The sequence below is a fragment of the Chelonia mydas genome, chromosome 28, assembly GCF_015237465.2.
Source record: "Chelonia mydas isolate rCheMyd1 chromosome 28, rCheMyd1.pri.v2, whole genome shotgun sequence".
In the NCBI taxonomy this organism is placed as follows: domain Eukaryota; kingdom Metazoa; phylum Chordata; order Testudines; family Cheloniidae; genus Chelonia; species Chelonia mydas.
In genome coordinates, this window is record NC_051268.2 from 7,461,645 (window position 1) to 7,488,183 (window position 26,539).

At 52.4% G+C, this 26,539-nt stretch overlaps 4 protein-coding genes across 8 annotated transcripts in view; 2 read left to right on the plus strand and 2 right to left on the minus strand.

Annotated features, from left to right (window-relative positions):
• LOC102934530 (zinc finger protein OZF) overlaps nt 1-26,539 on the minus strand; it is a 1,287,564-nt gene that overhangs the window by 721,914 nt on the left and 539,111 nt on the right.
• Nucleotides 1-26,539, plus strand: part of LOC102930400 (zinc finger protein 501) — a 1,110,025-nt gene that overhangs the window by 572,258 nt on the left and 511,228 nt on the right. The window lies entirely within an intron of this gene.
• Nucleotides 1-26,539, minus strand: part of LOC102940718 (zinc finger protein 3) — a 107,592-nt gene that overhangs the window by 73,814 nt on the left and 7,239 nt on the right. The gene's annotated exons all lie outside the window — the stretch shown is intronic.
• LOC114022610 (zinc finger protein 436) lies at nt 509-25,635 on the plus strand. 4 transcript variants are annotated; one of them, XM_037887350.2, is made up of 12 exons: nt 509-591; nt 2,095-2,181; nt 2,694-2,912; nt 3,441-3,463; nt 4,728-4,840; nt 5,141-5,173; nt 9,364-9,452; nt 11,047-11,173; nt 21,209-21,322; nt 21,693-22,280; nt 23,886-23,999; nt 24,371-25,635. In XM_037887350.2, the coding sequence occupies exons 1-12, from the start codon at nt 568-570 to the stop codon at nt 24,949-24,951; spliced, it is 2,112 nt and encodes a 703-aa protein (XP_037743278.1). In that variant the 5' UTR covers nt 509-567; the 3' UTR covers nt 24,952-25,635. The 4 variants fall into 4 exon arrangements, with proteins under 4 accessions (XP_037743278.1, XP_037743282.1, XP_037743279.1 ...); XM_037887354.2 differs by lacking the exon at nt 2,694-2,912; XM_037887353.2 differs by lacking the exons at nt 509-591; nt 2,095-2,181 and having other exon boundaries at nt 2,788-2,912; nt 3,441-3,743.

Consider the following 26,539-nt stretch of genomic DNA (forward strand, 5'->3'; position numbering starts at 1 on the left):
AAAATACAGGGGGGGAGATTTTATATACACAGAGAACATGAAATCTCCCCCCCTGTATTTTCCACTCCATGCATCTGATGAAGTGGGTTTTCGCTTATGCTCAAATACATTTGTTCGTCTCTAAGGTGCCACGAGGCGGGTTCTTCCGACTGGACTCCTTGTAGCTTTAGCCCTAAGTGAGATCTCCCTCCTGCCATCCATCCCCACCCTCCGCAAACACCGTGCGGGGCTCGTAGCCATGGATGGACTTAGGGTTTATCCCGGTCTCTGTTCTCCTGTGTGTCCAGTTTTGCTGCTCACGGTGATGCCTCCCTTGGGATTTTTCTTTCTCACTTTTTCCTCTCGTCTCTTCGGCGCGGACCATTTCCAGCCTGCCTGAGTCGTCTCCAAACCTGGTTTCCATCCGGTCCCCCCCAGGGCGATTTGCCTCTTTCCCGGTTTTAGCCGCGGCCGGGGAGCAAAACACCCCCCCGGATTTTCACCCCGCCCCGGCAGGGGCAGGGCCAGGCCCGGGCAGGAGCCGCCTCTTCCTCCCGGAGCCCTTCGTGCGTCCGCGGCGGCGGGGCCATGGCCGGGGCCGGGGGCCGCGCGGTGCGTCCGGGCGGGACACGCGTGGGGCGGACACGCGGGGCGCGGGGATGGGGGCCGCCGGGGGGGGTGGATCTGGGGGTCAGAGCCGTGCCGGGGAGGGGGGCGTGGATCTGGGGGTCGTGGGGCTGCTGGGGGTGGGAGTAGTTTGGAGCTGGGGGTTTGGGGGTGTCAGTGGCGGGGGCAGAGCTGGCGGTTTGGGGGGTGTAAGTGTGTGTGGGACAGCTGGGGGTTTGGGGGTGTCAGTGGGGGGCAGAGCTGGGGGTTTGGGAGGTGTAAGTGGGGGGACAGAGCTAGGGGTTTGGGGGGTGTAAGTGGGGGGCAGAGCTGGGGGTTTGGGGGGTGTAAGTGGGGGGACAGAGCTGGGGGTTTGGGAGGTGTCAGTGTGGGGACAGAGCTGGTGGTTTGGGAGGTGTCAGTGGGGGGCAGAGCTGGGGGTTTGGGGGGTGTAAGTGGGGGGACAGAGCTGGGGGTTTGGGAGGTGTCAGTGTGGGGGCAGAGCTGGTGGTTTGGGAGGTGTCAGTTTGGGGGCAGAGCTGGGGGTTTTGGGGTGTCAGTGAGGGACAGAGCTGGGGGTTTGGGAGGTGTAAGTGGGGGGGCAGAGCTGGGGATTGGGGGGTGTCAGTGCAGGGGGCAGAGCTGGGGGTTTGGGGGGTGTCAGTGGGGGGCAGAGCTGGGGGTTTGGGAGGTGTAAGTGGGGGGGCAGAGCTGGGGATTGGGGGGTGTCAGTGCAGGGGACAGAGCTGGGGGTTGGGGGGTGTCAGTGGGGACAGAGCTGGGGGTTTTGGGGGGTGTAAGTGGGGGGACAGAGCTGGGGGTTTGGGGGGTGTCAGTGGGGGGCAGAGCTGGGGGTTTTGGAGGGTGTAAGGGGGGGACAGAGCTGGGGGGTGTCAGTGGGGGACAGAGCTGGGGGTTTTGGGGGGTGTAAGTGGGGGGACAGAGCTGGGGGTTTTGGGGGGTGTAAGTGGGGGGACAGAGCTGGGGGTTTTGGAGGGTGTAAGGGGGGGACAGAGCTGGGGGGTGTCAGTGGGGGACAGAGCTGGGGGTTTTGGGGGGTGTAAGTGGGGGGACAGAGCTAGGGGTTTTGGGGTGTCAGTGAGGGACAGAGCTGGGGTTTGGGGGGGGTCCATGTTCTGATCCGGCACTGATGCTAATATTGAGGGCTGTGAGTGGGGCCGGGGGCCAGTTCGCGGGGAGGAAGTTGTGGACAGTGTCGGAAGTTTGTTGCTTGGGAGGTGGGTGGGCGCAGGGGACATGGGGGGCTGCGGGGGGCGGGGGAGCCGGGCTGCACCCCTGTCACCTCTCCCAGGGGCCCTGTGTTTTCTCTGGGAAACCTGCTCCCCGTTTCACCAGCCCCTCGGAGCTTCCTGGCTGAGGCTGAACGAGCCCCAGTGCATCCCAGGGACTCTCCTCGGGCGTCTGCAAGGCAGGACGGGCCCTGAAATCGGGCAGTTGTGAGGCCGTTTGCAGCGGTTTGTAACCCCCCCCCCCCCCCGCTTCTTCCAGGAGCCCCCCCGAGAGCGTCGGGCCCCTCCGGGCAAAGAGAGAGAAGCCGCCAAAGCCGAGGAGCAGCGGCAAAGCCAGGAGCTGCTGGTAGGTGCCCAGGGCCCAGGTTCGCCGGGGATCCCGGTGCCCCGAGTGACGGCGAATGCAGGGCCCGGCCCGCCAGCCTCAGCCAGGGACCCGTCCCCACCGGAGCCCAGGGTCCGACCCGGGGGTGGCACGGTGCCCGCAGGGTGCAGGAGGCCGCTGGGCAGGAGCGGGTCCGTCTGTGCGAGCCCAGAGCCCCTGCCCACGGGCTGTCTGCGTGTCACAGTGACCGGGGAGCCTTTCCCGCACCCGGGGGGATGGGGAGGAAATGTGGGCTGCGGAGATGGAGAGTTTGGCCCAGGGCAATCGGATGAGGTTTTGGGGAGAACAGTCCCCCCCCATGAGCGATGTACAGCTCACCCCTGCCCTGATGCGTCCACCCTTCCCGGGGTAAATAACCTTCCCATCCCCCAGCGCAAGAGATCCCGCGCTCTGGGAAATAAGCCCCCCACCCGCCGGGAGGGGCATTTATGGTTCTCCCCCGGTACCCCCCCGCCCTCTCCCTGTGGCTGCAGAGCCGGACGGCAGCCGAGAGGCAGAAGATGGTCTGGGAGTGGCGGGAGCTGCGAGGGTTTCTGGCGGAGCAGGAGCAGCGGCTGCTGTCCCGGCTGGAAGAGCTGGAGAGAGCCATTGTCCAGAGAAGGGATGCGGGCGTCTGCCGAGGGTCCCGGGAGATTTCCCTGCTCGGGGAGCGGGGAGGAGAGAAGGGGCCGCCGCTGAGCCAACCCCTGCAGGTCAGGCTGTCGTTGCAATGATCACACGCAGCGTTCCTGGAGGAGCGTCTCCGCCCCAGACCCCAAAGCACTTTACAAAGGGGGGTTGGGGCAATTATCCCTATGGGACAAAGGGGGAAACTGAGGCACAGGGAGGGGCAGAGCCCTGACCAAGGTCACGCAGTAAATGCCCTGCCAGTGTCTAACTGCATTTGGGCTGGAGGGTGACGTCCCCTCCCTGCCATGCCGAGGCCCCGAGCCAGGCCTAAGGCCCCTCGCCACCCCAGGCGAACGGGTTTAATGGGGCCAGGGGACTTGCGGGGCTCTCAGCCCGAGTGGGAATTTCACTCTCAAGGCGGAGAAATATTGTCTTCCTGTAAAGTGCCTCCCCGATGGCGACGTCCCAGCAGGGATTCCCGGGGGGCAGCAGCTGCTCTCTGAACGTGAACCCCAGTGTCTGAAATGCCCCAGACGCCAGAGACGCCCACGGTGGCCCCTCTGCCTGGGACACCCCCCCCGTGACTGTCTCTTCTCTCGCTCCCTCTCCAGGGTGCCGGGAGCAGTGGCAGCAGGTGAGTCCCCGGCTCCATTTCACCCCCCCCCCATGCTCAGTTATGCTGGGAAATGGCACGAAATCCGGAGCTTCCCCCGCCCCTGCAGTGCGAGACGCCGGCTTGGTGCCTGGGATCAGGTCTCCCCTCGTGGCTGCCTCACGAGGGGGAAGAGCCTGTTACTCCCCGACAGCTCCTGGGGTCCCACCAGGGCTGTCGGACCCATGGGCCGGACCCGGCCTGTCTGGCGTATGTCTGTGGCCACCTCCCGGTGTGGAGAATCTCCGCTTTCCATTTTAGCGTAAGTTTCTGGGCCTCGTGGTTGGGGAGAACCCCTCCCGCGTGCAGCCGGGGACGCTGTTGTCTTTCGGGGTCTGCCAGCGGCCGGAAGCCCTGGCTCAGACGGGTGTGAACTCCTCCGTTCGTCTCACTGGAGCGTCAGCTGAAACAAGGACACTTTCCTGTCTGCAGGCCTTGGCCGGTCGCTGCTGGAGCGGGGAGTGGAGCCCTGGAGGGGTGGGAACGGCGAGTTTCTGTAGGGCGGGGAGAGCAAAGGAGAGAGAGAAATGGAGAAATGAGGGTGGAAGGAAGGGGAAAGCAGGAGCCCCGGCAGGCGCGGGATGGGGCTACTTCCCCACGGCGCGATGCTGAGTGTGACTTGATGAATACAGGTAACGAAAAGGTTATTTCCTCTCCGACGGGCAGACTCCCCCTTCGGTATCTGTGCCTGGGTGTCCCACTGAGGGCAGTGAGGGCCCTGCTCTGAACGGAGCCGTGCACAGAGTCTGCAATCGACGCCCGGGCCCGCTGACCGCCCCAGGGAGTCGAATACGGCCCCCCCCGCCAAACGAGGTGGACGCCCCAGGGTTACAGCTTCCATGGAAGGGCTCTGGGCTTTTGGCATTCAAGGGCCCAGGCTCATTCCCTGCGAAGCATCTGTCTGGCGCCACAGTGCGATTGTGAGACACGTCCACCCTTTGGTCCCTGTCTCCTTCCTTTCCTGGTAACCCCAGTGCCGGTGCCCCTTGTTCCTGGAGTAACCCAGCAGACGGGGGTGGCTCTGCACCCCACAGAACCAGTGTCCCAGAGAAAGCTCCCGAGCCCGTCTCCATTCCTCGTGTCCCATCTCTGTGGAGAGCCCAGAGCTGAGGGCAGGTGACTCGCTATAACAGTGCCCATCTCGGGCTGCAAAGCACAGATCCAGGTTTGCTGGAGTTTGGGGGTTGCTGGGCTCAGGGATTGGGGATCCGGGCCCGTTTCTCACCCCTCCCTCTTTCCCCGGCAGGGAGGACGGGGCGTTTCGGGAGCCGGAGCCGGGGTTTGCGGAGCTGGAGAGGAGACTCAGCGATTTCTCTCTGACAAGGGCCGTCCTGCAGCAGGTCCTGCGGGGATTCAAAGGTGAGTGGGAGTCTGGGGGTGGCGTCTCCTCTGGTTAGAGCGACCCTGGCCCTGGGGAGGAGTCGGGGACTCTCGGGATGTCACTGACCCCGGGCTCCATCTCGCAGCCCCAGCTCCGCGAGTCGCCCTTCCCCATGGAGTCGCCCTGTGGGGCTGGCTCTGTCCGCAGCGGCTGCGTTGTGGGCCTCGGTCTGTGTCACCATCCCGTAGTTTAAAGCAGTTACATTAATAACCAATGGGGATTTCTCTATGAACGCGAGGGCCCGAATCCTCACCTCTCCCGTCCTCTCCTTCCCCTAGAGACGCTGCGACGGGAGCTGGGGAGCGACGCAGGTACGTGTCCGTCTCTGACGGGCCGGGGGGAGATTTCACACCAATAACCATGTTCGCGGCAGGGGGGCGCCGCCTCCAGCCCCCATGTGCCCCTGGAAAGGGTGGAACGACGTGACGCCGGGTGAGCCCCGTGACCGGTTCGCTCCTGCTGTGACGTCCGATGGGGATTCAGAGCGAATCCGGATCTCAGGGGGGTGGTTCCCTTTGGGAAGAGGAGCAACACCCGGCGTGGTGTGAGAGACGGTGAGACACGAATAAAAGCTCCATACCCTGAAGAGCCTGAGCGCTTTAATGAGCGACTGAACGTGGGGACAGCAGAGTCGCGGGTGCCCAGCCCTACCCTGAATAGACCCTGGCCCTGAAGGAGAGATGGGGCTGGTCTCCCGTGTACAGAAACTGGCTGGAAAGGGGAGGAGAGTCGTAGATTGTCTTTGGGATCATTGTGAATGAGATGTGAGCTGCTCGAGTGCGTGTCCGTGCGTCTCACACTTTTCACATTGGTGGCCCCTTATTTGAAGTCAGGTTTTTTTGTGGGGGGGCGGCAGGGGGATCCCCTTACGTGGACTGTGAAAGGAAGAATAAAGTGGGTCTCAAGGCTGCGTCTCTGTAACGTGGGTGGGTGTTTCAAGAGTAGGGGACCTTGAAGGATAAAAGTGGCAGAGAGAGACTTTGCTTTCAGGGGTCCTCAGACTTCATGGCACCGTGACCCCCTTCTGACAACAAAAATGACTTCACGACCCCCAGGTGGGGGGACCGAAGCCTGAGCCCCATTGCCCCGGGTGGGGCCTGTAACCTGAGCCCTGCCGCCCAGGGCTGAAGTCCCCCGGTTTCGGCTACAGCCCTGGGCCGTGGGGCTCGGGCTTTAGCCCCAGGTCCCAGCGAGTCTAAGCCAGCCCTGGTGACCCCATTAAAAGGGGGTCATGACTCACTTTGGGGTCCCAACCCGCAGTTTGAGAACCGCTGCTTTAGCTCATAACAAAAGTGATAATATCTCAGGCAACAAGATGGGCCGTGTCGTGAGTCACCTGGGGAAGCAAACGCTTGAGAACCGTCAGACTAGATCATTCATTTTCTGAAGGGGAAGAGGGCATTACTTTGTATATGGGCCTCTTGTGAATGAATAGTTAGTTAGCTGCTATGCCAGGTGTGGACTGATTCTCATGGGTGACTTTAATTTTCCTGATATCTGCTGGGAGAGCAATACAGCGGTGCATAGACAATCCAGGAAGTTTTTGGAAAGCGTAGGGGACAATTTCCTGGTGCAAGTGCTAGGGGAGCCAACTAGGGGGGGCGCTTTTCTTGACCTGCTGCTCACAAACCAGGTAGAATTAGTGGGGGAAGCAAAAGTGGATGGGAATCTGGGAGGCAGTGACCATGAGTTGGTTGAGTTCAGGATCCTGACGCAGGGAAGGAAGGTAAGCAGCAGGATACGGACCCTGGACTTCAGGAAAGCAGACTTCGACTCCCTCAGGGAGCGGATGGGTAGGATCCCCTGGGGGACTAACATGAAGGGGAAAGGAGTCCAGGAGAGCTGGCTGTATTTCAAGGAATCCCTGTTGAGGTTACAGGGATAAACCATCCCAATGTGTCGAAAGAATAGTAAATATGGCAGGCGACCAGCTTGGCTTAATGGTGAAATCCTAGCGGATCTTAAACATAAAAAAGAAGCTTACAAGAAGTGGAAGGTTGGACATATGACCAGGGAAGAGTATAAAAATATTGCTCGGGCATGTAGGAAAGATATCAGGAGGGCCAAATCGCACCTGGAGCTGCAGCTAGCAAGAGATGTCAAGAGTAACAAGAAGGGTTTCTTCAGGTATGTTGGCAACAAGAAGAAAGCCAAGGAAAGTGTGGGCCCCTTACTGAATGAGGGAGGCAACCTAGTGACAGAGGATGTGGAAAAAGCTAATGTACTCAATGCTTTTTTTGCCTCTGTTTTCACTAACAAGGTCAGCTCCCAGACTGCTGTGCTGGGCATCACAAAATGGGGAAGAGATGGCCAGCCCTCTGTGGAGATAGAGGTGGTTAGGGACTATTTAGAAAAGCTGGACGTGCACAAGTCCATGGGGCTGGACGAATTGCATCCGAGAGTGCTGAAGGAATTGGCGGCTGTGATTGCAGAGCCCTTGGCCATTATCTTTGAAAACTCGTGGCGAACGGGGGAAGTCCCGGATGACTGGAAAAAGGCTAATGTAGTGCCCATCTTTAAAAAAGGGAAGAAGGAGGATCCTGGGAACTATAGGCCAGTCAGCCTCACCTCAGTCCCTGGAAAAATCATGGAGCAGGTCCTCAAAGAATCAATCCTGAAGCACTTAGAGGAGAGGAAAGTGATCAGGAACAGTCAGCATGGATTCACCAAGGGCAAGTCATGCCTGACTAATCTAATTGCCTTCTATGACGAGATAACTCGCTCTGTGGATGAGGGGAAAGCAGTGGATGTATTGTTTCTTGACTTTAGCAAAGCTTTTGACACGGTCTCCCACAGCATTCTTGTCAGCAAGTTAAGGAAGTATGGGCTGGATGAATGCACTCTAAGGTGGGTAGAAAGCTGGCTAGATTGTCGGGCTCAACGGGTAGTGACCAATGGCTCCGTGTCTAGTTGGCAGCCGGTGTCAAGTGGAGTGCCCCAGGGGTCGGTCCTGGGGCCCGTTTTGTTCAATATCTTCATAAATGATCTGGAGGATGGTGTGGATTGCACTCTGAGCAAATTTGCGGATGATACTAAACTGGGAGGAGTGGTAGATACGCTGGAGGGGAGGGATAGGATACAGAAGGACCTAGACAAATTGGAGGATTGGGCCAAAAGAAATCTGATGAGGTTCAATAAGGATAAGTGCAGGGTCCTGCACTTAGGATGGAAGAATCCCATGCACCGCTACAGACTAGGGACCGAATGGCTAGGCAGCAGTTCTGCGGAAAAGGACCTAGGGGTGACAGTGGACGAGAAGCTGGATATGAGTCAGCAGTGTGCCCTTGTTGCCAAGAAGGCCAATGGCATTTTGGGATGTATAAGTAGGGGCATAGCGAGCAGATCGAGGGACGTGATCGTTCCCCTCTATTCGACACTGGTGAGGCCTCATCTGGAGTACTGTGTCCAGTTTTGGGCCCCACACTACAAGAAGGATGTGGATAAATTGGAGAGAGTCCAGCGAAGGGCAACAAAAATGATTAGGGGTCTAGAGCACATGACTTATGAGGAGAGGCTGAGGGAGCTGGGATTGTTTAGTCTGCAGAAGAGAAGAATGAGGGGGGATTTGATAGCTGCTTTCAACTACCTGAAAGGGGGTTCCAAAGAGGATGGCTCTAGACTGTTCTCAATGGTAGCAGATGACAGAACGAGGAGTAATGGTCTCAAGTTGCAATGGGGGAGGTTTAGATTAGATATTAGGAAAAACTTTTTCACTAAGAGGGTGGTGAAACACTGGAATGCGTTACCTAGGGAGGTGGTAGAATCTCCTTCCTTAGAGGTTTTTAAGGTCAGGCTTGACAAAGCCCTGGCTGGGATGATTTAACTGGGACTTGGTCCTGCTTTGAGCAGGGGGTTGGACTAGATGACCTTCTGGGGTCCCTTCCAACCCTGATATTCTATGATTCTATGACTGAGCCAAGGAACGATTCGTTCCCATAAACCCCCAATTCAAAAATCTTTCCAGCTTCAGAATCCAGCTCACAGCTGTTCCCTAGTCACCCTTTCCCTGCCGTGTCTGTGTCATAGCCAGAGACTAAAACCCCTCCAGTGCTCAGTAGAGACGAGGACGAAGCCCAGAGATTGGATCCAGAATGGCAGCAGCACGGGGAGGAAAGCAAAGGCCCCCATGAATAGACAGGAACGAAGTCCCCAGCCAGAGGGAGGGGAGAGAGAAATAGAGGAGAAGCAAGTGAGAAGGGAGGTCACAAGCTCCCAGACCCGCTCAGCTCCAGTTCCTGTCTCAGCACTGGACAGATTTTATCCAGCCCCCACCTCGGCCCAGATCCCGGCCTGCCGGGGAACGTGCTGCCCTGGGGGACGCTGAAGGGTCTCGGTGGGGCTAGCCCTGGTGGGAAGGGTCGGGTCCGCGCCGCAATAAAGCGACGTCGGTGTCCTGCGAGGTGGAGCGCCTAGAACGTTTCTCTGCGGGGAAGGAGCCTGCGGGAGGTGCTGGGAGCGTCACTAAAGCTGGTCTCTCCAATCCCCCCCCTCGCCCTGACAGGCTGCGGAACGACCTCCCCCTTTCCCTCCGGATGGGCCCAGCCCCCCAGGGGACGGGGACGAGCGACGGCTGCCGGGGAGCTGGCTCAGGTAGGGGTTATCGGGGCGTGGCTGGTGGGTTCCCTCTGCACCGGGAGGGGCAGTAAACCCAGAGGAGGGGGGAGCTTCTGGGGAGTTTCGTCCGGAGGTGGGAGGGGGGCAGGAAATCCACAGGGAGGAGGAAAGGAGGGGGACAGGGTGTGACAGACCTGCGGGGACTGGTTTAACCTGGGGCTTAGGTTCTAGGAACAGACCCTTGGGGGCCGGGAGAGGAAACGGCCCGACTGATGGGACAGGAAACACCCCCTCGGACAGGGCTGGCGAAATTACCAGCCTGCAGCTAGAACCCGCTGACCAGAGGCTGCTGGGAGATATGAAGGGGTCACCCACCAGTGGGGCTTGGCCCCATCCCCTCACGCCCAGCAGCTGGCAATGAGGTGGGTGTTTGGCTTCCCACCAGGGAGCTGTCCCTGGCACTCCATGTTCTGTACCAGCCTATGAAGCATGAGACTATCCTGTCCCATGCAGAGAGAGGGGAGGGACCAGGGCTCTCTCTTTCTCCCCGTGACGGGATCCCGGGGTGCAGCCTGGGACCCCTATGCCCCCTTAACTCTCTAAGACCCTTTCTTGAGCAATGCAAAGTTATTAACTGGTTCCCGCACTTCATCAGTGGAAAGTGGACACACACCCGCCTTTGCAAACCTGAGCAGATTCACCACACGCTTCAGGCAAACTCCCTGGTAAAGATAAATCGTTAAACAGGTTTATTGATTACAAAAGAGAGTTTTTAAGTGATAGTCAAAAATATAAAATAAAATATAAGCACACAGTGTAAACCTTAACCCTTATCACGCTCGACAGTATTTACATCAAGCGATGTTCTCACCCCACTGGATCCTACAGTCCCTAATACACACGTTTGTCTCCTAAACCTGGGCCAATCTCCCCTGTTGAAATCATCAGTCTTGTGAGCGTCCTTGTTACTTGCAGCGTGGGCGGGGGGAGGAGGAAGGGCCAAGCATGGGGCCCCTGTGCTCTGTTTTCTACCCTGAGTCCATGTGCTTGGAGAACACAAGTCCAGGCATGTCTGGGGGGCACTGCTGAGTCCCCAGGGGAGGCAATTCCCCGGTGTGTCTCCTGTCAGTGAGTCATTGAATTGTAACTCCCTTGCTGGACCGTGGCTGGTGATGTTTGCTCCGCACCCATCCAGGTGTTGGTTACCCTCCCGTGTCGTCGTCTCTGGAGAGCTCGTATCTGGGCACTTCCAAAAACCCACAGCGTGTTTTAGTGACAGCCATACAATGCAGTTCTCATAACTTAATATGCATGAAGGATACACATATTTAGATGGAACCGTGGGTTTCAGCAGATCGTAACCTTTCCCACGACACCTCACACGGCCTGCTTTATATGCAAAATCACCATTATATACACAAATGAGGAATATGGGGGTTACAGGGCTGTCCCCTGTGGTATCGAGTGTCACACTCCCCTCATCCTGATGCCTCCTCTGAGGGGGGTGCAGACGGGACTCTGCTGACTGGGTGCCTCCCAGAGCTTCCGTTTGGTTGGTCCTGCGCTCCTGCGAATTGTGGGGTTGTGACTGGGGCAGCAGGTCCTGAGTGGGGGGCTCTTTCTCTTACAGGAGCCGGTGGCCTTCGAGGAGGTGGTTGTGTATTTCGCCAGGGAAGAGTGGGCTCTGCTGGACCCCGCTCAGCGAGACCTGTACTGGGACATCATGCAGGAGAACTACGAGAATGTGACCTCGCTGGGTAAGGATTCCCGTCCCCTCCAGTCTTAGGAAAGGAAGTGAAGAGTGAAGGTTTAGAATCACAGAAGATCTGGGTGGGAAGGGACCTCAGGAGGCCATCTAGTCCCACCCCCTGCCCAAAGCAGGGCCAATCCCCAATTTTTGCCCCACATCCCTAAATGGCCCCCCTCCAGGATTGAACTCACAACCCTGGGTTTAGCAGGCCCATGCTGAAACCACTGAGCTATCCCTCCCCCCATAATGCAGCCTTAACTCTGCCCTGTTTCAGCATCACCCCGACATGCCAATGACACGCACACCAGCCCTCTGCCCTCCCCTGCTAGAGAACGCTTTGGGAACAGGACAAAGTCGAAGGTCTTCTCTTGGCTAAGGCAAAACTTGGGTCCAGGTCTGGCATAAAGAACAGAAGCTGCCTGCCCCTGGCCAGCCCTCCGACACCGAGCCCGCTGCACCCAAACCGTCCCAGATTTGCAAAACGTTTCCACCCCTTTATCCCCCTCCGTCCCCCAAGGACTACTCCCTCCACCGTCCGATTACAGCTACACCTGGCCCAGTGCTCACAGCCGGAGGGCATGCGGAGAAATGCTGGGATTCCCGTCTGTGAAACACGACACAAACAACGGCAGGTTCTCTTAGTCCTTCCTCATAGACTTTATTGATTCATAGATTGAAAGGCCAGGAGGCACTATTAGGTCATCTAATCAGACCTTCCTGGACAGCAGGCCGTAGAATTTCATCCAGTTACTGCGGTACTGAGCTGAATACCTGGTATTGGACTAAATCCTTCTCCAGAAAGGCGTCCAGTCTTGACTTGAAGACTTCAGGGGATGGAGAACCCTCCACTTCCCTAAATAGTTTGTTTACCTTTGCCCGACCTGTTCCCAGTGGCGATTGCCAGCTCCCGGGCTAGGGGCTTGGGGCAAAGTTAAGATAGTGTCGCGGAGGTGTTGTGGGCTTCAGCTCTTCATTTCCTGGTTTTCAGAGGTGGGTTTAGCCACTGTCCATGTGGTGAAAGGCATGAGGCAGCTGTTGCGTGTCTGAGTTAATGACTCGAGATTGTTGAAATAACCGGCTCCGCTGGAATTATGTAATCTAAGATCCTCAATCAGAGATTAGTACAGCAGTATACAGCGTACAGACAGAAATAGGTACATTACCACCCTTTGTTGTCAGACTAAGAGCTGGATCTGTGTCTCTCCTGCATCCAGAGGAACTGCGCAGTGTTCATTCCCCCAACCGGTTCCCATATCAGTATCCTTATAGAGGGTTTCAGACAAAGGAAACCTTGTTGCCAAGAATATTCTCCCAGAAACATACGTTCTGGTGTCGTTTCTGTGACATTCTCAGTTTACCTGATTTATGTGTGAAGGCATGATCATTTACAGCCGGGAGAACTAACAATTCTTCAAGATAACCTCTCTCAGTGGGTCCTCCTTATCCCCACAATTATTCTTCCCTGTTGATTTCCCAAGCCTACATCAGCTGTTGTAACAATCATCCCTTATTCGTTTCCCAAGTCTATACGTGCTTAAGTCAGCATTATAGATATATGTTAAGGAGATGGTTTCCATGAACATCTGGAGTCGTAGAGACATGAAGGCTCCCAAGATTGTTAAAATATGTAAGTGAATCAGATCTAGAGAAAGAAAGAACGAAAAGCGTTTATATTTACTAACAGGTACTAACAGGCACCCCCTTGTCGCTATTGTTAACTAACCAGGGCAACACTAAACTACTTAGTTATTTGTTTCTTTGAGGCTATAGCTAAGGTGCTCATGTGAGATTTACACTGCTTGAGTACTCTGCATAATTGACAAAATAAAATCAATAAAGAAACTTAACACTACTTCCATTTAACTAGCCTTAAATGTAACTCCTCTCCCTGTATGAGAAATAAGTAGATTAAAATCTCCATCAGGTATTAGATCTTCTAAAGACTTTTCTGCCGCATGCATGTCCGTGCTGATTTGGACAACATGTGTATCCGTTCAATTTAACAATGATTTTAGGTTTACCGTTAATGGAGGAATATGTAGGTTAAAAACTGGTATATGACTCGCAATATCTTCTTGATGCTTAGGCTTTCTTTGGCTGATTCTTTCTGACAACGTGGGACAGGCGTAATTAAAGTTTGACCACTTATGCTTTGCCCATGAGGCACAAAGAGCCACATCACATCGAAGGTCTTTGTAGTGGGTCCCTACAAATGTCCCTCTCCATCCAGCTCAGTGGGAGACCACTCTGCCTCACTGCGTCTCTGGGGCACCGCCCCCTATCCAGGAGTAGGCAGGACAGCACAATCCAGTAGTTTTAAGGAGCCCCAGCCCTCAGGTGGGGCAGACAAACAGCCTTAAGGCTCAGGCCCTGGGGCAGGGCAGAGCAAATGACAGACCGTCTGATGTCCTGGTTCTGGCTGGTGACAGACAAACACGAGCCTAGGGGGACCTGGGGCCACCCAACTCCACCGGGTCCCAGCCCAGGGCCCTAAGAGCGGTGGAGTGGGTCAGCAGGGATCCAGCCAAAACACGCTGACTTGTGTGCAGAGAGCAACACAACCAGACTGTAGGCTGGAGACGTCTCCTCCCTTCCCTGGCTCGGGCCCAACTTTTATACTTCCTGTCCTGCCTCGTGACGGCCAGTCTCTGCCCCCTCGGGCCCAAAGAGCGGTCCCTCCCCCTCCGGCTCGATGGGAGGCCACTGCAGCTCACCAGTCACCATATAAAAATGTTTTATGATTAGTCCCCTGCCGTACTGTTCTTCCACGTTATAGGCCACCTTCACAGTAGGACGTCCCCACTTAGCGAGTTCCACCGGTCAGGAGACAACAAGCTTGTCTGTCTTCTTGGTCTGTGTAGGGCCTCCATGGCCACAGGCCGGCATTGCAACGTCAAAAACATCACACCTGCAAACATATGGATACCCGCTGACAGAGCAGCAAGCTAGAGCCGGCGTTCCCCATGTTTGTTTTGCTGGGTGAAGCTCGAGCAGCTGCGGTATGTCCAGTCGCTCCTTGTAGATTTCTTCTTCTGTGTAATCTGCTGCAGGGGCAGGGGTTAATTTGTTGAAGACAGCTGTATTTGGAAAGATTCTGTAAAAGAAATGTACAGAGACTCTCTCATTGAACAAGGTTTATATAACACGGGCCTTGATTAGGGTGGAGTGTCACTGATCCCCAAACTTCTAATACAGAAGTTCTTTACAGAAGTTCCCTTTATACCCGGTGGGCAATAATTTAACCAAATGCCCATCTTCAGCAAGATTAGGTATCCGTCCATTTTCAGTATCCCTTAAAGCAGTGATTCCCAGACTTGTTCAGGGAAAGCCCCTGGCGGGCCGGGCCGGTTTGTTTCCCTGCCGCGTCCGCAGGTTCGGCCGATCGCGGCTCCCGCCGGCCGCGGTTCGCTTTCCAAATCCGCTCTGTTCTGCATTGACAAGCCTGATCCAGACAAACCCAAAATAGAACCAACAATTCCATCTAACTCTTGGAGACACCTGGTTCAAAAAAATACCAGGTTGCGAGGCAAATGTCTGTCTGATATGTTGCTAATTTATCTATTACTGCCGTTACTTTTTGCAACTTTTTGTTCCCTTTGCACGGCCAACCACGTTCCAGTGAGACAGGTTTAACGCAACAGGTGTGCGCGCAAACTGGATATTCTTAAGCAAGGTCCCAGGTATTGAAGTAGCAGGTGCACCACTGGGTGATCCAGGTTCCACATCAGGGCATCTTAAAGGCGACGAACTGGGGTCCCAGCTTCTGCTGGGAATGTCCTCCAGGTGTGCAGTGTGGTAGTTGGAGGTTCTTCTAATATGAGGGTTACCACTCCCTGAGGTGACTGTGATCAGCAGAGTGGCTCATCCCATGCTGTATCACGTTCTGGAGGCTCCTCGTCTGTTGTTACAATTACGAAAACCTGTCCTGAGTCCATAGGGATGAGACCTTTAATTAACAATGAAAGATTATTCGTGTATCCAAACGCTCGACCTTTATAATGCTGTGTCTGTACCATGGCTCTGAAACAACCCCATACTATTTCAGAGGAGGTGGAGCTGTTCCGTCTCCAGTTTACTAAAGGTATTTGATTTGCATTCTCATATCTTACTGGAAATAGAATATCACCTCCTATGAACATAAGAACGGCCAGACTGGGTCAGACCAAAGGTCCATCTAGCCCAGTATCGTGTCTTCCAACAGTGGCCAATGCCAGGTGCCCCAGAGGGAATGAACAGAACAGGGAATCATCAAGTGATCGGTTCCCTGTCACCCATTCCCAGCTTCTGGCAAACAGAGGCTAGGGACACCATCCCTGCCCGTCCTGGCTAATAGCCATTGCGGGACCTATCCTCCATGAATTTATCTAGTTCTTTTTTGAACCCTGTTATGGTCTTGGCCTTCACAACATCCTCTGGCAAGGAGTTCCACAGATTGACTGTGCATTGTGTGAAGAAATACTTCTTTTTATTTGTTTTAAACCGGTTGCCTATTAATTTCATTGGGTGACCTCCTCGTTCTTGTGTTATGAGAAGGAGTAAACAACACTTCCTTATCTACTTTCTCTACACCAGTCATGATTTTAGAGACCTCAATCATATCCCCCCTTAGCCGTCTCTTTTCCAAGTATGATCCCTACTAATGATTCCAGAGGGAGGTGGAGCTGTTCTCTTGCATTCCCTGTAGGGTGACGAGATAGCAAATGTGAAAAATCGGGACAGGGGGTGGGGGGTAATAGGCGCCTATATAAGAAAAAGCCCCAGATATCGGGACTGTCCCTTTAAAATCAGGAAATCTGGTCACCCTAATTTCCCTGCCAACCCCAAGCAATCCCACAGGACCAGGATCAGCAACCTGGTATCTTATGTGATGTCAATTTTCTGTAGAGGGAAGGGATTTTCCCTTAAACAACTTAAGTTGATTAGCATGATAAATCTTGTGCAACCAGAGCCGGGTTCGGTATCTAGGGGTTCCTTTTCAACAATACAACACAGAGCCGGCTCGAGCCCCCACCCAGTAACCTGGGAAAATTACACACCACCCCCTGGGTGCCTCCACGACGTAATACTTCCCCACTCGCAAGCACAGTCGGAGTGTAGAAAAGAAGAAACGTTTAATGAAAGGAGGGAGGTCGGGGTAAGAAAGGGGGGTAAGCACAGTTCTGCTCCCCTTTATTCATACAGTAATGACAACAAGATTGATAACAACAGTTCATTACCCCTGCATTCAGCACTAAAGTGGTTTGTAACCCAACACCAGCCAGAGTGGATCATTTGGAGCCATACGGCGCCTGTCCGCTGGATACCTGCGCAGAGTAGGTGTGTTCCTGTAAATACAGTTTGCTCCTGCAGTCTCTCCTCCCCTGCTAGTGGCCAGGGGAGAGCTCGTTCAGACCCTGCTTACACCTACTTCCAGTAACATGGATTTGATACACAGAGGAACGTAATTAATCTACAATTTCATAGCCAGGCCACTTACGACACACATCATGGTCAGGTACCGCGTAGGGCAAAAGTTCTCCTACTTTCCAATCACTTTCTCTTATTCCCTTGTCAAAATACATCTTTGCCTTTTTCTTTGACTTTCCCAATTCATGAGCTGCACACAGGTTTACTTGCTTAAGGTGTCTCTGAAATCTTTTAATAAAAACATCCGTTTTAATCCCTTCAACATGTGCATGACTCGTTTCCCACAACAAGCGTCCTGGCATTTTCATTTCTCTCCCTGTCATTAATTCAAAGGGAGTGGGGTTTCTGGCACGGGCTGGAGTAGCTCTGGTTGCCATCAGAACTAATTGACTTAAGCTATCCCAATCTGTTCCATTTACGGACACCGATTTTCTTGATAGTCTAGTCCTCCTTTCCATCTGCCCTGAGGACTGTGGGTGATAAGGAATGGGGAACTTTTGTTTTATTCCTAATGCCAACAAATAGTTTTACATGACAGTTCCTGTAAAATGAGATCTTTGATCTGATTCCAGTTTTGCTGGAAAACCCCATCAAGAGAATACCTGTGCTGCCAATCCACAGCATTGGGAAAGCTTCAGTCCATTTTGAGACTGGATCTACTGCGACCAACAAATATTTGGTTCCCTTTTTAGTCTTGGGTAACAGACCAACAAAATAAATCTGTAAACTAGACCCTGGTCCTGAATTTCTCTGGGGTCAAAGGGGAGCATTATTTTTTATTGCTTGTTGGATTATTTTGTGCACAGATTAAGCAATTGTCACAATATTCTCTTATATCCTTTTTCTTCTGTGGCCACCAGCACAGTGATTTTAATCTCTCCATAGTTTGTCTGTTCCCTGATGCCCTCCTGAAAGTATGTCATGGACCGAGTATATTAAATCCTTTCATATTTGTTCTGGTAACACCCATACTGGTATCTCATTCCCCTGGTCTATGAGCAAACAACTTCCTGTTGCCAATGCCAATTTTGACTCCTAAGGTTTTAAAGATGACTCTTGTGACAATTCCGTTTTCCCCTGTATGTTTAATCACTTCTCTAGTATCTTCCGTAGTGCTGCCAAGTCAGTCCCTATCTCTGCTGCTGCCTGCTGACGCAGCCAGAGGTTCTGCAGTGTTCACTGAGGGAATCGGGGTGCTCATGATTTTGTGTGAAAATGTCCACTTCTTGCCCCCTGGAGCACCTCGTTTCACAAGAGAATCAGCTCACGTTCATCCCTACACGGGTGCAAAATGTTGTGAGTGCGTGGGGATTTTGTAAAAAGGTTCTTTTCTGGAGGGAGTCTGGGGGAGGGAATCTCAGGAACTCCTTGCTCAAATAACGCCAAATTTAACCGCACCCACGGAGAGTAGCAAATGCCAAGACAATCCAAGTACGGTTCTGCATTTCAGAGCCGTTAGAATAGTGAACTTTTAAACAGGAAGTAGAGCTCCACCATAGAATCAGAGAAGATCAGGGTTGGAGGGGACCTCAGGAGGTGTCTAGTCCAACCCCCTGCTCAAAGCAGGACCGATCCCCGACTAAAACATCCCAGCCAGGGCTTTGTCAAGCCTGACCTTAAAAACCTCTAAGGAAGGAGATTCCACCTCCTCCCTAGGGAACCCATTCCAGTGTTTCACCACCCTCCTCGTGAAAAAGTTTTTCCTAATATCCAACCTAGACCTCCCCCACTGCAACTTGAGACCATTATTCCTTGTCCTGTCCTCTTCTACCACTGAGAATAGTCTAGATCCATCCTCTTTGGAACCCCCTCTCAGGTAGTTGAAAGCAGCTATCAAATCCCCCCTCATTCTTCTCTTCCGCAGACTAAGTAACCCCAGTTCCCTCAGCCTCTCCTCATAACTCATGTGTTTCAGCCCCCTAATCATTTTTGTTGCCCTCCGCTGGACTCTTTCCAATTTTTCCACATCCTTCTTGTAGTGTGGGGCCCAAAACTGGACACAGTACTCCAGATGAGGCCTCACCAATGTCGAATAGAGGGGAACGATCACGTCCCTCAATCTGCTGGCTATGCCCCTACTTATACATCCCAAAATGCCATTGGCCTTCTTGGCAACAAGGGCACGCTGTTGACTCATATCCAGCTTCTCGTCCACTGTCACCCCTAGGTCCTTTTCCGCAGAACTGCTGCCTAGCCACTCGGTCCCTAGTCTGTAGCAGTGCATGGGATTCTTCCGTCCTTAGTGCAGGACTCTGCACTTATCCTTATTGAACCTCATCAGATTTCTTTTGGCTCAATGCTCCAATTTGTCTAGGTCCCTCTGTATCCTATCCCTACCCTCCAGCGTATCTATCTCTCCTCCCAGTTTAGTGTCATCTACAAACTTGCTGAGGGTGCAATCCACACCATCCTCCAGGTCATTTATGAAGATATTGAACAAAACCGGCCCCAGGACCGACCCTTGGGGCACTCCACTTGATACCGGCTGCCAACTAGACATGGAGCCATTGATCACGATGGCAGAGCTGGAGCTCTGCTATAATGAACGCAGAGCACTCGTTATTCCAGAGCAGCTCCGACTCCACCCCAGGGCGTTTGAGGAAACAGGACTAAGGGCTTGTCTGCTCCTCAAATGCTGCAGTAACACTTCGGTGCGGACATTAACTAGCGTCATGGGAGGGATTCTCCCAATACCGTAGTTAATCCACCTCCCCAAGAGGTGCTCGCTATGTTGATGGAAGAATTCTTCCATTGATCTAGAGGAGTCCACACTGGGTTTAAGTCAGCTTAATTATGTCACTCAGAGGTGTAGATTTTTCACCCCCCAGAGTGATGGGTCAATTTAAGATTTGAGAGTCCTAAGAGACACCTGGTAAGTGGGATAGGTGGGGTTAGTGGGGGGAACAGGGGTGCTTTGGGGATCTAGACCTGCAGGGGATGGCAGCCTATGATGAAAAAATCCTTGGCCAGTCCCCGTTGCCGGTGAGCCTGCTCTCCATTCTAACCAAACTCCATTTTCACGTCATTTTATACATTTTTAAATATTATGATTCGCATTCTTCTCTCTCCACTGTGCACTGCCTATCCCCACCACACGCACACCCCTATTCCCTACAAACTGTGACCCCAGCCACCGATCCTGATGCCGGACATTCCTCCCGGTCACAAGGCGACATCTTCGCTCTTGGTGATGTCCTAAGTTGGTAATGAAACTTTTGGGGAATTGGAGGATCTCGCTCCCCCCTTCCTATCTGCAGCAGCCACAGTCTCCCTTCTCTGCAGGCTCCTTGGATCTTTGAGGCAGTCCCTCCCTGATATCACACAGTCTTATTATTACTTCTCGTAGTCTCCTTTTCCAGAGGAATTAGTCTGTTGCTACTGAGTTAGAATATCTAATTCCCTCAGCTCGTCCTAGGTGCTTCAGGGACTAGATGAGGCAATCTCAGAAACATTAGCGATTATCTCTGAGAACTCATGTAGGACAGATGAAGTACACAGGCAGTACCTATCCTTAAAAAGGAGAACAAAGAGGACCTGAGGAATTACAGATGAGTCAAACTAACTTTGAGAGTTGGAAAGATACTGGAACATATTCTTAAACACTCAGTTGGTCCGCACCTGGAGGATAAGAGCATTATGAGGAATAGTCAGCATGGGTTTGTCAAGAACAAATCATACCAAACCAACCTAATTGCCTTCTTGACAAGGTTATTGGCCTAGGGTATTACAAGGAAGCAGCAGATTTGCTTAATTTTAGTACATCCTTTGACACAGACCCACATGCCCTTCTCATAGGGAAACTAGGGACATGGGGGCTAGATGAAATTATTATAAAGTTGGGTACAAAACTGGTTGAAAGACCATATTCAATTTTAATCTGCAGCAAGCCAGAGTTAGGTTAGATATTAGGGGGAAAATTGTAACCACAGGGGTAGTTAAGATCCCGAATAGGATTCCAAGGAAAGCAATGGAATCCCCGTCTCTGGAAGTATTTAAGAATAGCTAAGACAAACACTTCTCAGGGATGGTCTAGGTTCACTTGTTCCTGCCTCAGTGCATGGGCTGGATTAAATGACCTCTTGAAGTCCCCTCCAGCCCTACATTTCTGAGGTTCTGTCATTCTATAACATTGCCCATGCACTAGGGGATTTTCACGCTCCTTTCCATTACTCCTGACTCACTATATTCACTAACTTCTCAAAATGTGCTTCCCTAATCCCTAGCACCCCTTATGTGCTGCATTCAGTGATCTCCCTACTCCTTCCCATTCCTTTCTGTGCTGAGCCCCCCAACCCCATGCTCACCAGTCCCAGTTCCCCTGTGACTGTCTCATTCCCTTGGAGGGTCTCTGTTGGTAAGAAGCAGTTCCAAGGTGACTTCCCCTGGGCTTTCTGTAATTCGGAGTTACTTCTCTGAGTTTGGGGAGCCCCTTTGATGAGGAGTGTCTGGCTTTGTGTGCACCAGCAGAGAATTAATCCCCTTATAACCGGAGTGTCTGGCACCTTTGAGCACCTGGAGAGCTTGCTCCTGAATTTCAGTGCTTTAAAATGAGCAGGGGTTTAAGAAAGGTCGTGTTCTTTGTGAGAAATGTCCCGTGAATTCACCTGATCTCACTTGTTTTCTTTCCTCTGAGCAGGGTTTCCAGTTTCCAAACCTGAGGTGATGTCCCAGCTGAAACAAGGGGAAGAGCTGTGGATCTCAGATCTCCAGAGCTCTGGGGAAAGAGAGATCCTGAGAGGAACCTGCCCAGGTGAGGAATCATTAGCCCAACCCAAATACTGTCTGTGCCTGAAGGACACAGCTGGGATTCCCTACCAAGACCTTGAGAGCTCTTCGAGTTCAGGATTGTCCCCCAGCAGGTGTTGTATCCTCAGGGCCGATATCGCTCATGGATTCCTACCCATCCTGACCAACACGTGGCAGTACCTCAATTCCTAACCTCCCTTTATCCTGACCAGTGGGGTGGGATGTGGAGACAGAGTTGATTACCTCCATTCTACCGTCTGGGGAAGAATTTGGGGGATTCATTTCCTGATCTTTCCCCCCATCTCTCCAGCACTTCCTTTGGCTTCCTCTCCCCTTTTCCATCCCTGCCTCTGAGGTTTCTCTCTGTGTCTCAGGAGATGATGGGATGGTGCGTGAGAAGAAGGAGCAGAAACCAAAGCAGGAAGATGCTGAGCACATGGAACTGCACGGGGGATTATCACAAAGAACTAATGGGAACATGCCCGGGAGTCATGAGGAAAGGCAGCAGAGAAACCAGGCAGGGGGAAAAGTGGGTAAATCCATCGGTTGTGAGGAAAATCACAAGGACCTCAAGGAATGCAGTGCCCAGCAGAGAATCCTCATGGGAAAGAGAAAAAATATATGCACTGAGTGTGGGAAAACCTTCCCTGGGCTCTCACACCTTATTATGCACCAGAGAATCCACACGGGAGAAAGACCCTACGCATGCTGTGAGTGCGGGAAAACCTTCATTCGAAGCTCCCATCTTATCAGACATAAGAAAATCCACACCGGAGAGAGACCCTATGAATGCTGCGAGTGCGGGAAAACCTTCGCTGTGCGCTCACACCTTATTATACACCAGAGAATTCACACGGGCGAGCGCCCCTACGCGTGCCCGGAGTGCGGGAAAACCTTCACGCGAGGCTCACACCTTATCAGACACCAGAGAACCCACCGTGGCGCGAGGCCCTATGAAATCTGTGAGTACGGAAAAAACTTTTCGGATAGAGAAGCCCTGATTAATCATTAGAGAATCCACCAAGGGTGGAGACCCTATGAATGAGAGTGCGGGAAAACAGTCATTTCCCGCTCAGACCTTAGGAGATATTAGAGATCCACACAGGATAGACAGGCTATAGATGGTCGGAGTATGGGGGAAACGGCCATCAGAGCTCACTCCTTATTTTTGAACAGCGAAGACACAGACTTTAAACAGACATATAGACAACGACATTATTTCACCCAAGATTAATCTAAATGTTAATATTACCTTTTGATCGCTGAATCAATCGCTAGAGTAATAGACAGGAACTGTCTGTTGACACGGCTAACATCTAAGACAGTGGTCCCCAACGTGGTGCCCGCGGGTGCCGGGGCATTTTTGTGCACCCGCAGGGCACCGCGCCGCCGAAATGCCGCCGCCAAGGTTGGCTGCCGGAGAACCGCCCACAAGCGTTGCCACTTCTCAGCGGCATTTCGGTGGCGGGGTGTCCGATGCCTGCCCCAGTCACCTGGGAATAGCAGTATGCACTGATCTAAGATACAAGTAAACTCATCAAATTAGTATCACCTCTCATTCTCTAACAATACAGGTGTGCATTTCAAAGTTCTAGTCTATCTAACATGGAATGGGCCTAATTACCATTTACATACTTTTCTAATATGTCTGTAAAGGTTGAATCTGGGTCAATGAGCCTGTGAGCTGCTTAACCCTTTCTGGCCCCGTGTCACAGTGGTCTAGATTAAATTAATATAAAGTGGGTACAAAACTGACTGAAAGACCGGACTCAATCTTAAATATGGAGCAAGGGCAAGTTAGGTTGGATATTAAGAAAAAAATTGTGACTACCAGGGTAGTTAATCCCTGGAATAGGATTCCAAGGGAGGTTGTGGAGTCCCCACCATTGGAAACTTTTAGGAACAGTTTAGACAAATACCTCTCAGGGATGGTCTAGGATTACTTGTTCCTGCCTCAGTGCATGGGCTGCAATAAATGATGTCTCAAAGTCCCTTTCAGCCCTACGTTGCTGTATAATAGATTCTATCATTCTATAGCCTTCACCATACACTGCGGGATTTTCACGCTCCTTTCCATTACACCTGACTCACTATGTTCCTTAACTTCTCAAAATGTGGTTTCCTGATCCCTAACACTCCTGACATACTGCACTCAGAGATCTCCCCACTTCTTCCCATTCCTTACAATGCTGAGCCCCACAACCCCATGCTCACCAGTCCCAGTTCCCCTATGACAATCTCATTCCCTTTGCGGGTCTTTGTCAGTAAAAAGCAGTTCCAAGGTGACTTGCCCTTGGCTTTTTGTGATATGGAGTTACTTTCTCTGGGTTTTAGGAGCCCCTTTGATGAGGAGTATCTGGCTGTGTGTCCACCAGCAGAGTGGTGGAGAATTAATCCCCTTATAAGCAGAGTGTCTGGTACCTTTGAACACCTGGAGAGCTAGCTCCAGAATTTCTGTGCTTTAAAATGAGCAGGGGTTAAAAAAAAAAGAAGCAAAAAGCCATGTTCTTTATGACAAATATCCCATGAATTCACCTGATTTTACTTGTTTTCTGTCATCTGAGCAGGGTTTCCACTTTCCAAACCTGAGGTGATGGCCGAGCTGGAACCAGGGGAAGAGCTGTGGGTCTCAGATTTCCAGGGCTCTGAGGAAAAAGAGATCCTGAGAGAAAGCTGCACAGGTGAGGAACCATTAGACCAACTCAAATACAGTCTGTGCCTGAAGGACACAGCTGGGATTCCCTGCCAAGACCTTGAGAGCTCTTGAAGTTCAGGATTGTCCCCCAGCAGGTGTCGTATCCTCAGAGAAGATACCACTCATGGCTTCCTATCCATCCTGATCAACATTTTGCAATAGCTCACTTCCTAATCTCCCTTCATGCTGAGCATCGGGATGGGATGTGGAGATAGAGTTGATCCCCTCCTCTCTCCCGTATGGGAAAGAGTTTGGGGGAATTCATTTCCTGATATTTTCCCCCATCTCTCTAGCATTCCCTTTGGTTTCCTCTCCCCTTTTCCATCCCTGCTTCTGAGGTTTCTCTCTCTGTCTCAGGAGACGATGGGACGGTGAGTGAGAAGACGGAGCAGAATCCAGATCACAAAGATGCTGAGCACGTGGAAATGAATGGGGCATTATCACAAAGCACTGAAGGGTGCGTGTCCAGGAGTCATGAAGACAGGCAGCAGGGAAATCAGCCAGGGGAGAAAGTAGGTGAATCCAACAGCTGTGAGGAAAACCACAAGGACCTGAAGGAAACCACTGCCCAGAAGAGAATCCTCATGGGAGAGAGAGAAAACATGTGCCCTGAGTGTGGAAAAATCTTCCTTTGGCGCTCCCACATCATTGAACATCAGAGGATCCACACAGGAGAGAGACCTTATGCATGCTGCGAGTGCGGGAAAACCTTCATTCGACACTCACATCTTCTTAGACATCGGAGAATCCACACTGGAGAGAGACCCTATGGATGCTGTGAGTGCGGGAAAACCTTCACTCGGCGCTCACACCTTATTACACACCAGATAACCCACGGAGGCTCAAGTCCCTATGGATGCTGTGAGTGTGGGAAAACCTTCACTCGGCACTCCTACCTTATTAGACATCAAAGAACCCATGCTTGCCAGGAGCCCTAGGATTGCTGGGACGATAGAACAAACTTCTTTCTGTTTGATCAGCCCTTATTGATCGTCAGAGAATCCAGAAAGGAGAGAGACGACCCTATGAATGTTGTGAGTGCGGGAAAGCTTTCATTTACCACTCAGACCTTAGGAGATAAAAGATGGTCCATGTAGGATAGAGGCTCTGAGTGCCGGAAAAGCTTCCATCAGAGGTCACACCTTGTTTATCATGAAAGAAGCCACAAGGGAGATAAACATCATAAGTACTTTGTCGAGGGCTAACCACAAATGTTGTGGTCTCTCCGCTCCCCCAGGTGAGTGGTCCAATTTTGCTTTTTGCGGCTTGCCCTTCTTTGGAGTAAATCTCCAAAGACCCTTTCTATCAACTGCTTTGTTCTGTGAGTCAGAGGCATATGCGTCCCTCTTACTACGCCATCCACAGCCTCAGGAACAACTCTGACATCATAATTAAAGAGGCTGACAAAGGAGGTGCTGTCGTCATCATGAATAAGTTGGAATATGAACAAGAGGCTGCTTGGCAGTTCTCCAATACCACTTTCTACAGGCCATTGGCCTCTGATCCCACTGAGAGTCACCAAAAGAAATGATACCATCTGCTCAAGAAACTCCCTGAAAAAGCACAGGAACAGATCTGTGCAGACACATGCCTAGAACCCCGATCTGGTGTCTTCTGTCTGCTACCCAAGATCCAGAAATCCTGGGCGCCCCATCATCTCAGGCATTGGCACCCTGACAGCAGGATTGTCTGGCTATGTAGACTCCCTCCTCAGGCCCTACGCTACCAGCACTCCCAGCTACCTTCGAGACACCACTGACTTCCTGAGGAAACTACAGTCCATCGGTGATCTTCCTAATAACACCATCCTGGCCACTATGGATGTAGAAGCCCTCTACACCAACATCCCACACAAAGATGGACTACAAGCCGTCAGGAACAGTATCCCTGATAATGTCACGGCAAACCTGGTGGCTGAACTTTGTGACTTTGTCCTTACCCATAACTATTTTACATTTGGGGACAATGTATACCTTCAATCAGCAGCACTGCTATGGGTACCCGCATGGCCCCACAGTATGCCAACATTTTTATGGCTGACTTAGAACAACGCTTCCTCAGCTCTCGTCCCCTAACACCCCTACTCTACTTGCGCTATATTGATGACATCTTCATCATCTGGACCCATGGAAAAGAAGCCCTTGAGGAATTCCACCTGGATTTCAACAATTTCCATCCCACCATCAGCCTCAGCCTGGACCAGTCCACACAAGAGATCCACTTCCTGGACACTACGGTGCTAATAAGCGATGGTCACATAAACACCACCCTATACCGGAAACCTACTGACCGCTATTCCTACCTACATGCCTCCAGCTTTCATCCAGACCACACCACACGATCCATCGTCTACAGCCAAGCTCTGCGATACAACCGCATTTGCTCCAACCCCTCAGACAGAGACAAACACCTACAAGATCTCTGTCAAGCATTCTTACAACTACAATACCCACCTGCGGAAGTGAAGAAACAGATTGACAGAGCCAGAAGAGTTCCCAGAAGTCTCCTACTACAGGACAGGCCCAA

What these genes read in the sequence shown, in the direction of transcription:
- LOC114022610 (XM_037887350.2), top strand. Translation starts at nt 568, where the DNA reads ATGGCCGGGGCCGGGGGCCGCGCG. An exon ending in GGTCCTGCGGGGATTCAAAG is followed by an intron (nt 4,841 to 5,140) that starts GTGAGTGGGAGT and finishes TCCTTCCCCTAG; the next exon opens with AGACGCTGCGACGGGAGCTG. An exon ending in CCTGAGAGGAACCTGCCCAG is followed by an intron (nt 21,323 to 21,692) that starts GTGAGGAATCAT and finishes TCTGTGTCTCAG; the next exon opens with GAGATGATGGGATGGTGCGT.